This window comes from Salvelinus fontinalis, unplaced genomic scaffold (genome assembly GCF_029448725.1).
Source record: "Salvelinus fontinalis isolate EN_2023a unplaced genomic scaffold, ASM2944872v1 scaffold_0847, whole genome shotgun sequence".
NCBI classification, from domain to species: domain Eukaryota; kingdom Metazoa; phylum Chordata; class Actinopteri; order Salmoniformes; family Salmonidae; genus Salvelinus; species Salvelinus fontinalis.
In genome coordinates, this window is record NW_026601056.1 from 48,494 (window position 1) to 58,069 (window position 9,576).

General features: G+C 41.4%; 1 protein-coding gene across 3 annotated transcripts; it reads left to right on the plus strand.

Annotated features, from left to right (window-relative positions):
- Window positions 1-2,802: 2,802 nt before the first annotated feature.
- LOC129847448 (uncharacterized) lies at window positions 2,803-9,288 on the plus strand. Of its 3 annotated transcripts, none has more exons than XM_055915240.1 (5): window positions 2,807-3,276; window positions 3,841-3,936; window positions 4,039-4,337; window positions 4,599-4,825; window positions 8,593-9,288. In XM_055915240.1, exons 1-5 carry the CDS (start codon window positions 3,210-3,212, stop codon window positions 8,693-8,695), a joined length of 792 nt encoding a protein of 263 aa, XP_055771215.1. In that variant the 5' UTR covers window positions 2,807-3,209; the 3' UTR covers window positions 8,696-9,288. The 3 variants fall into 3 exon arrangements, with proteins under 3 accessions (XP_055771216.1, XP_055771215.1, XP_055771214.1); XM_055915239.1 differs by having other exon boundaries at window positions 2,818-3,276; window positions 3,841-3,948; XM_055915241.1 differs by lacking the exon at window positions 3,841-3,936 and having other exon boundaries at window positions 2,803-3,276.
- The last annotated feature ends 288 nt before the right edge of the window (window positions 9,289-9,576 follow it).

Here is a 9,576-nt window from a genome sequence, read left to right on the forward strand (position 1 = left end):
ACTAGTTCTCAACTAGCCTACCTGGTTAAATAAAGGTGAAATAAAAAATAATAATAGTTTGTTCGTGATGTGGACACCAAGGAACTTGAAGCTCTCAACCTGGGGGGGGGGGGGGGGGGGGGGGGGTGCTCGGTCCTTCTTTTTCTGTAGTCCACAATCATCTCCTTTGTCTTGATCACGTTGAGGGAGAGGTTGTTAGGAGGTCTCTGACCTCCTTCCTGTCTCATCGTTGTCGGTGATCAGGCCTACCACTGTTGTGTCGTCGGCAAACTTAATGAAGGTGTTGGAGTCGTGCTTGGCCATGCAGTCATGGGTGAATGGGGAGTACAGGAGGGGACTGAGCATACACCCATGAGGGGCCCCTGTGTTGAGGATCAGCGTGGCAGATATAGTCTCAAATATTTTGTTATCTTTTTTGAGAGAAAAGGGGCTGGCAGGTAGGATTTAGTTCCTCCCTCTCTGGCCCACAGGCCCCTTACAAATAAAGATTTCAGTTTTGAAACTGCAGTAAAAGTGCAGTAACTGCAGTCGACTGTGGTATTTTGGACGCAGTAATTGCAGAATAAATGCAGTGTCCCCTGCAAAATTACTGCAGTATAAAAACATTGTTGTTTTGGACCCAGTATTTGCTGCATACTGCCGTTATACTGCACTCTAATTAAGCAATAAGGCATGGGGGGGGGGGGGTGTGGTATATGGCCAATATACCATGGCTAAGTGCTGTTCTTTCGCACTACGCAACGTGGAGTGCCTAGACACAGCCCTTAGCCGTGGTATATTGCAGAGGTGGGACCAAGTCATTATTTTACAAGTCACAAGTATGTCTCAAGTCTTAGCACTCAAGTCCCAAGTCAAGACAGGCAAGTCCGAGTCAAGTCTCAAGTCAAGACCGACAAGTCTCAAGTCCTAAACTTTGAGTTTCGAGTCCTAAACAAGATATAATGTGCTCTTCACCAAATGTAAAACCATTTCATATTTTTAATAAGAGTAATAGTTAGTATATGACATTTACACAAATCTTGAATGCTTTAAAAATATACAGTGGGGAGAACAAGTATTTGATACACTGCCGATTTTGCAGGTTTTCCTACTTACAAAGCATGTAGAGTTCTGTAATTTTTATCATAGGTACACTTCAACTGTGAGAGACGGAATCTAAAACAAAAATCCAGAAAATCACATTGTATGAGTTTTAAGTAATTCATTTGCATTTTATTGCATGACATAAGTATTTGATACATCAGAAAAGCAGAACTTAATATTTGGTATATATATTTGTATATATTTATTACTTTCCAAATATACTTTATATTTCCATGGAAATGCATGTGTAGTCATGAGAAAGACCCCCCCCCCCCCCTCCCCCCGTAGGGATCGACTATCGAGGATCGCTATGGGGCGCAGTCAGGTGATGTAGGCTTGTACACAATCGCCCAACCTTAACACACACACACCCTCTCTGTGTGTGGTTACAGTAGGCTAACGTATGTCAATGGTTTTAGGAACAGCAGTAACATCAGGCAGGCTTTAGGCTACCAACTGCCTGGCCAGTTTAGCTCAATCTTGGGTGCAATGATCACGTTCCCGCACTGACTGACTGTGTGGAGGCTCATTGATTTAACGTTACGTTAGCCTACATGCTACACTAGCAAAGTTATACACTGCTCAAAAAAATAAAGGGAACACTTAAACAACACAATGTAACTCCAAGTCAATCACACTTCTGTGAAATCAAACTGTCCACTTAGGAAGCAACACTGATTGACAATAAATTTCACATGCTGTTGTGCAAATGGAATAGACAAAAGGTGGAAATTATAGGCAATTAGCAAGACACCCCCAATAAAGGAGTGATTCTGCAGGTGGTGACCACAGACCACTTCTCAGTTCCTATGCTTCCTGGCTGATGTTTTGGTCACTTTTGAATGCTGGCGGTGCTCTCACTCTAGTGGTAGCATGAGACGAAGTCTACAACCCACACAAGTGGCTCAGGTAGTGCAGCTCATCCAGGATGGCACATCAATGCGAGCTGTGGCAAGAAGGTTTGCTCTGTCTGTCAGCGTAGTGTTCAGAGCATGGAGGCGCTACCAGGAGACAGGCCAGTACATCAGGAGACGTGGAGGAGGCCGTAGGAGGGCAACAACCCAGCAGCAGGACCGCTACCCCCGCCTTTGTGCAAGGAGGAGCACTACCAGAGCCCTGCAAAATGACCTCCGACAGGCCACAAATGTGCATGTGTCAGCATATGGTCTCACAAGGTCTCTGAGGATCTCATCTCGGTACCTAATGGCAGTCAGGCTACCTAACTAACTATCACTAACCCCCGAGGTGCCATATTGCTATTATAAACTGGATACAAACTTAATTAGAGCAGTAGAAATACATGTTTATTCATAAACGTGTTATACAGTCTGATATACCACTGCTGTCAGCCAATCAGCATTCAGGGCTCGAACCACCCAGTTTATACTGCACTCTTACTGCAATCTTTTTTCGTAAGAGGCCAGTACAGTAGGTGGCGGTAATGCTTCATAACGTTGGATGCCAACCTCTGATAAACCCCACAGAAGAAGATTTTTAAAATTCATAGTAATGACTATTACCGTAATACATTTGTTGTCATTTGTTTGCTACTTGGCAGCTGCATGTTATTAAAAGAAAGTGAATCAATGGTCGCCCACAACAGAACTGGTCAAATGTTTGCAAGGTCTGTCTTTTTGCTATAAAGTAGCTGGCCCAGCCAAAAATGTCAGGTGTGTCAGACTTCAACCACTTCACAAATGGTTAGGTAAGTTCTATTTCACAACAGTACATCTGTCGGCCTACTGTATTTTAGCAGTTATTTTGGGGGTTATTTTAACACAGCGCAATTCAAGATCCTATTCTCCAATAAAAATGCACGCGCCTGTTTCGACATTTGACCAATCAGGTTGATGGGTAATGAAACCACGCCCGCGCGCTAATAACTTGCGGCAGTATAGTGTCATACATTCGCGGGAGAAGAGCTTTGCAAAGTTTTGTCAGCAACTATTTAATTTTATGGAATTTATTTGAGGTACTTGGCAGGCGGTAGCTGCGTGTTATTAGTACAATCTTTACAGTTTGTTGGCTGCGCACTACTAGACAGCTTCCTAGCTAGCAAGACAGCTAACAACATAACTGGCAAACTTTTTGCAAGAGGTCTGTCGTTTTGATCCAAAGCCTCTAATATGGCAATCATGTGTCAGTCAAGACGTGCCCTGATGGAAATCCCAGCTCCACAGCCGAAAATTGCAGGTACGTCTGACTTCAACAACTTCATAAAGTAGGTAACGTTAGCTTGCTAGCCAGCTAAATTTCCCTCCACTGCGGCATCATAACTGCTTTCCTTGGTAAACTAAGCGCGCGCAAGGAACAAATGTGTCTAAGTAACGGCTACCTTATTTTCTAAATATGTTAAATCATAACAATAAAGTCAGCCTGTAAGATCCAATAAAACAGAGTCTGAACAAACAAATTGTGTCAATTTGCTAATAATGGAAATAAGTCAATGTTAACTTGTGGGGGCAACTAGCTAGTTAGCCAGCTTTGAGTTAGCAATTGCATTGACACAACATGGTGCCTATTGTTAGCCTTTGCTAACAACTTTACCTAGTTTTAACTAGCTAACGAGCTGATTTTGGACATTTAGCTAAGTAATAAAGATTGTGGGTGAGCTGTTTGTAGCTATTAATTCAGCAAAACATTGCATCTGCCTTGCTATCTAGTACAACTAGAAGAATCTTGTAACTGGGTTAACAATGATCCTGTAACGTTAGTAGTCACAAATGCACTCTAAAGTTATGCCAAATGTTTTTGCAGCTCGAATGAGAAGGTCCTACCTGGAGGTTCTAAGTTCACGCATACCTCCATTCTCAACCACCTCTAGAGGCAGAAACCTGACCAGTAACTCAAAACGTGGGCATTCATGTTAGTAAGCAAATTAAATGGATCATGTCATTCAGTTTCTAGTCTTATATTAGTTGGCCTGTGACCAATACAGTGGTGTATGTTTTGCAGTGGACCCAGCCATATACCGAACAGGGAGTAGTCGGAGTGAGGCCCAAAGTGAGAGAATGGAAGACAACCAGACACCCCTGTCCAACCAGCAGCTTGTGCAGCTCATCAGATCTTTCATCCTAGTAGAACAGGGGCAGAGGCAGGAGCCCAGAGCCCTCACTACAGACCTGAAGCTGTTACAGGAGGACTTGCACCTTAAGAAGACCAATGTCTACAGATCTATACCCTACTCACGCCTGGGGTCCAACAGAGATGCACACTGTTACAGAAAGGCATATCCACACCTAGTGGTGTTTAAAGTGAGTATCAACATTTTTGTTTAATGCTTTTTATGTTGCCCTTATGTGAATGTAACTCAGGTAATTGACCTGAAGTTGAATCTCCTTGCTGTAAATAATATACGTCTTTTAAGATTTACACTCTAAATTTATTCAAGCTGATTGTGTGTGGCTTAAGTGCTTCTAAGATGGTTTAATAGCTAGACATTCTGGGTTGTCATGGTGATTGGTACTACGCTGCATCACCTGCTATTTGAACGAACCTTGTCTTTTTCCTCCCAGGTTTCCTGCCAGGAGTGGGGTCAACTGCTGCTGCAGAACGAGGAGTGGGAGTCTGCTCTAGAGCACGCCCTAGTGGCGTGGAGGTACACCAGCGAGCTGCCACAGTGGGACACCAGCAGCCACAACTTAGTGAGGGAACAGTGTTACAGCATGCTGGCAGCACACTGCATCACAGCTCTACAGCACTACTGCCCAGACCCCAGCAAAGCCATAGAGCTGCACAGGAGGTAAGACTCCAACTTTCTTTGAAACCTTTTCACAGGTCATGCTTGAATTGTTAACACTGTATTGGGTTTAAACTGTGTTTCCGTTGATTGAGAATTGGCAGCGTTTGGATGGTAAAAATGCATAAAACCAGATAAATGAAAACACGTGGAAAAATAAATATGCTCTATAAAATCACTTTGGCTATGCATGGAGGTTGGTTCTGGTTGTTAAAAAAAAAAAAACGTATCTCTCTAGTCTGTCAACTCTGCCTGTTAGTCTTGACCTCTTGCTATAGCAAACTTGCAACACTGTATTACCTGATACTGGCTCACAAAGTGAGTCTGACAGACGAGGCTCAACGTTCCACAGTGCGACCATTTTACTACCATATGCCCCGAAATATTCTGCCGTGCGGCCTGGAATTCTAATTTAGGAGCACCAGTGTGCCTAGAAACATTATGGATTATAGCTTTATTACCTCGTGTAAATAAGTTGTGTAAAAACACACATACCGGACAAATGGATTATGGTCATTGTAGTTAAGTACCATGTTTTCTGCGCTGAACTATGTAGAACATTGGCCTGTTGGAAATTACAACCTCCTACTACATCGCGCAGCCTGTGCTTGATCTGATTTTTCTCTAGAGAAACTGCACATTGGCATCACTGTCTGGCAAATTGAAATATGTTTGGACATTTGACCGGCACAACTTTTTCCTAATGGAAACACCAGGAGTGAAAGACACCTACAGTGGCAAGAAAAAGTATGTGAACCCTTTGGAAATACCTGGATTTCTGCATAAATTGGTCATAAAACTTGATCTTCATCTCAGTCACAACAATAGACACTCTGCTTAGAATAATCACACACACACAATTATGTTTTCATGTCTGTATTGAACACACTGTGTAAACATTCATAGTGCAGGGTGGGAAAAGTATGTGAAACCTTGAATTTAATAACTGGTTGACTCTTTGGCAGCAATAACCTCAACCAAATGTTTTCTGTAGTTGCGGATCAGACCTGCACAATGGTCAGGAGGAATTATGGTCCATTCCTCTTTACAAAACTGTTTCAGTTCAGCAATATTCTTGGGATGTGTGGTGTGAACTGCTCTCTTGAGGTCATGCTCCACATCTCAATCAGGTTGAGGTGAGGACTCTGACTGGGCCACTCCAGAAGGTGTATTTTCTTCTGTTGGAGCCATTCTGTTGTTGATTTGTTTTGGTTCGTTGTCCTGTTGCATCACCCAACTTCTGTTGAGCTTCAATTGGTGGACAGATAGCCTAACATTCTCCTGCAAAATGTCTTGGGGAAAAATGTCTTCGATAATAGCAAGCTGTCCAGTCCCTGAGGCAGCTAGGCAGCCCCAAACCATGGCGCTCCCTCCACCATACTTTACAGTTGGGATGAGGTTTTGATGTTGGTGTGCTGTGCCTTTTTTTCCCTCCACACATAGTGTTGTGTGTTCCTTCCAAACAACTCAACTGTAGTTTCATCTGTCCACAGAATATTTTGCCCGTAGCGCTGTGGAACATCCAGGTGCACTTTTGCAAACTTCAGACGTGCAGCAATTTTTTTTTTGGACAGCGGTGGCTTCTTCTGTGGTGTCCTCCCGTGAACACCATTCTTGTTTTACATATTGTAGACTCATCAACAGATGAGATATTAGCATGTTCCAGAGATTTCTATAAGTCTTTAGCTGATTCTTCTTAATATGGCTGCAATCCCGTCACCGGGATGATATGACAACAGCCAGTGACAGTGCAGGGCGCCAAATTAAAAAATTAAAAAAAGAAATCTCATATTTAAAATTCCTCAGACATTCATGTCTTATATCATTTTAAAGGTAATCTTGTTGTTAATCCCACCAAAGTGTCCGATTTTCAAATGGGCTTTTCAGTGAAAGCAATACAAACGATTATGTCAGGTCACCACAATAAGCACAGCCATTTTTCCAGCGAAAGATAGCTTTCACAAAAAACAGAAATAGTGAGAAAATTAATCACTAACCTTTGATTATCTTCATCAGATGACACTCATAGGACTTCATGTTACACAATAAATGCATGTTTTGTTTGATAAAGTTAATTTTTATATAAAAAAATCTGAGTTTACATTGGCGCGTTAGATTCACTAGTTGCAAAAACATCAAGTGATTTTGCATAGCCACATCGTTTCAACAGAAATACTCATCAAATGTAGATGATAATACAAGTTATACACATGGAATTATAGATATACCTCTCCTTAATGCAACCGCTGTGTCAGATTTCAAAAAACTTTACGGAAAAATAAACCATGCAATAATCTGAGACGGAGCTCAGAACAATAGCCAAATTAGCCACCATGTTGGACTCCAGAAACCAGAAAATACATGATAAATGTTTCCTTACCTTTTGATGAACTTCACCAGAATGCAGTCCTAGGAATCCCAGATCCACAATAAATGCTTGATTTGTTCGATAATGTCTGTTATTTATTTATGTCCAATTAGCTACTTTCGAATTGTTTACCAAATGCGCTAACCAAAGTCTCAAAGTGCGTCCACTATAACGTGACGAAATGTCCAAAAGTTCCGTTACAGTCAGTAGAAACATGTCAAACGATGTACTGAATCAATCTTTAGAATGTTGTTAACATACATCTTGAATAACGTTCCAACTGGAGAATTGCATCGACTTCAATTGACCGATGGAACGGAGCTCACTCTCTCGTGAACGCGTCAGTTCAATGCGTGGGCACCTCATGGAAGTGATTACTCATTCCTGTCTCCTTCGGTCCCCCTTCACATTAGAGTCATCAGACTAAGTTCTGTTGACATCTAGGGGAAGCTGTAGGAAGTGAAAACCCATCCATATCTCTGTATTTTCAAATCTGGCACCCCCAGAAAATATCCAAACAGGAAGTGGAACTTCTCAGGTTTTTGCCTGCCATATGAGTTCTGTTATACTCAGACATAATTCAAACAGTTTTAGAAACTTCAGAGTGTTTTCTATCCAATACTAATAATAATATGCATATATTAGCAACTATGACATAGGAGCAGGCTGTTTACTCTGGGCACCTCTGTGCACCTTTCATCCAAGCTACTCAATACTGCCCCTTCAGCCATAAGAAGTTAATCTCATTGAGCATTCTGCGCTCTGCTCTTGCAGTCATAATTGCAGGACGGCCACTCCTAGGGAGAGTAGCAACAGTGCTCCACTTTCTTTATTGATAGACAATTTGTGTTCTCGTGGACCGATGAACATCAAGGCTTTTAGAGATACTTTTGTAACCCTTTCCAGCTTTATGCAAGTCAACAATCCTTAATCTTAGGTCTTCTGATATCTTAGGTCTTCTGATATCTCTTTTGTTTGAGGCATGGTTCACATCAGGCAATGATTCTTGTGAATAGCAAACTCAAATTGTGTGTGTTTTTATAGGGCAAGGCAGCTCTAACCAACATCTCCAATCGTCTCATTGATCGGACTCTAGGTTAGCCAACTCCTGATAACAATTTGCTTTTGGAGAAGTCATTAGCCTAGGGATTCACATACTTTTTCTAACCTACACTGTGAATGTTTAAATGATGTATTCAATATAGACAATAAATACAATGTGTGTATTAGTTTAAGCACACTGTCTATTGTTGTGACTTAGATGAAGATCAAATTTGATGACCAATTTATGCAGAAATCCAGGTAATTCCAAAGGGTTCATATACTTTGTCTTGCCACTGTGAAGAGAAGTCAGTGGGAATACTGCTCCTTTCAACTCTTCTTTTCTATACCTTTCCTTCAGGTTTAAAATGGCACAGCTGCACAGTCAGTTGATCTCTCCTTGTATTCAGGAGCTGGAGAGAAGCCTCGGCGAAGCACAGGTTTGTTCCATGAATACCCGCTGAAATGGCCAACACTAAGATCAGCTGACAACAATCAGCACGGCTTCCAAGTTTATGGGGTTGCACTATTGAACAGCGTGTATCAGTGGTTGCCATTCAACTGTGTTTGGTATCCTTGCCTTGTGTTGCGCTATTCCCCCTTGCTTTGCCTACAGTATTCCCCCTTGCTTTGCCTACAGTATTCCCTCAGAGTAAAACAAGAGAAAGCTTTGAATTTTGGTAAGCTGTTTTTTTAAATATGAATTTAAGCTTTTTGTATTTAAGTTTTGTAAAATGTGTTTATTGCCATTGAACTGTTGAATGTTATCATAAGGAAATTATGAAATGGCCTTTAAAATGTGAAATGCTCTCATACGGAAATTATGAACTGTCCTTTTCACCAAGATGTTTTTATATGTGGGGGATGTTTTTGTGGATGTGTTGAAAAATGCTACGATACATGAAACAGCTGCCTTATTTCAACTTGGCCGAATAGTACCTACTTTGTAAATATTTGTCTAAAGTAACTGTTTTGCACTTATTTTCTTCATCCTGGAAACTTGACATTTTGATAAAATAGAATCTAATTTAATAAAATTCTACTTAGTTTTTCAACATTCTGTTGTGAATTTCTGGTTTTGTCTCCTCTAAAACACATGACACTGATTTACTGTTTTGAGACATTGGCCACCTGCTTTGTCACTGAATTAATTAGCTGGTTCTCCCCTTGCATTTTGTCTCATTCAGAGAACAGAAGTTCAGTGCAAGCATGTGAGGAGAATGACATTTTCTTGCTTTGACTGTCTGTGACTGACTTGTCTGTGACGGCTACATCTCATCAACATTAGCGATACTTCCTTGCAATAGAAGTGGGACAGCGACATGAATATAACTGACATGATTCC

Excerpts from the sequence above, each read along its gene's own strand:
- LOC129847448 (XM_055915239.1), top strand. The coding sequence starts at position 3,210 with ATGGCAATCATGTGTCAGTCAAGACGTGCCCTGATGGAAATCCCAGCT. Across the intron at positions 3,277-3,840 it reads TCCACAGCCGAAAATTGCAG|CTCGAATGAGAAGGTCCTAC; the intron begins GTACGTCTGACT and ends ATGTTTTTGCAG. Across the intron at positions 4,826-8,592 it reads GCCATAGAGCTGCACAGGAG|GTTTAAAATGGCACAGCTGC; the intron begins GTAAGACTCCAA and ends CCTTTCCTTCAG.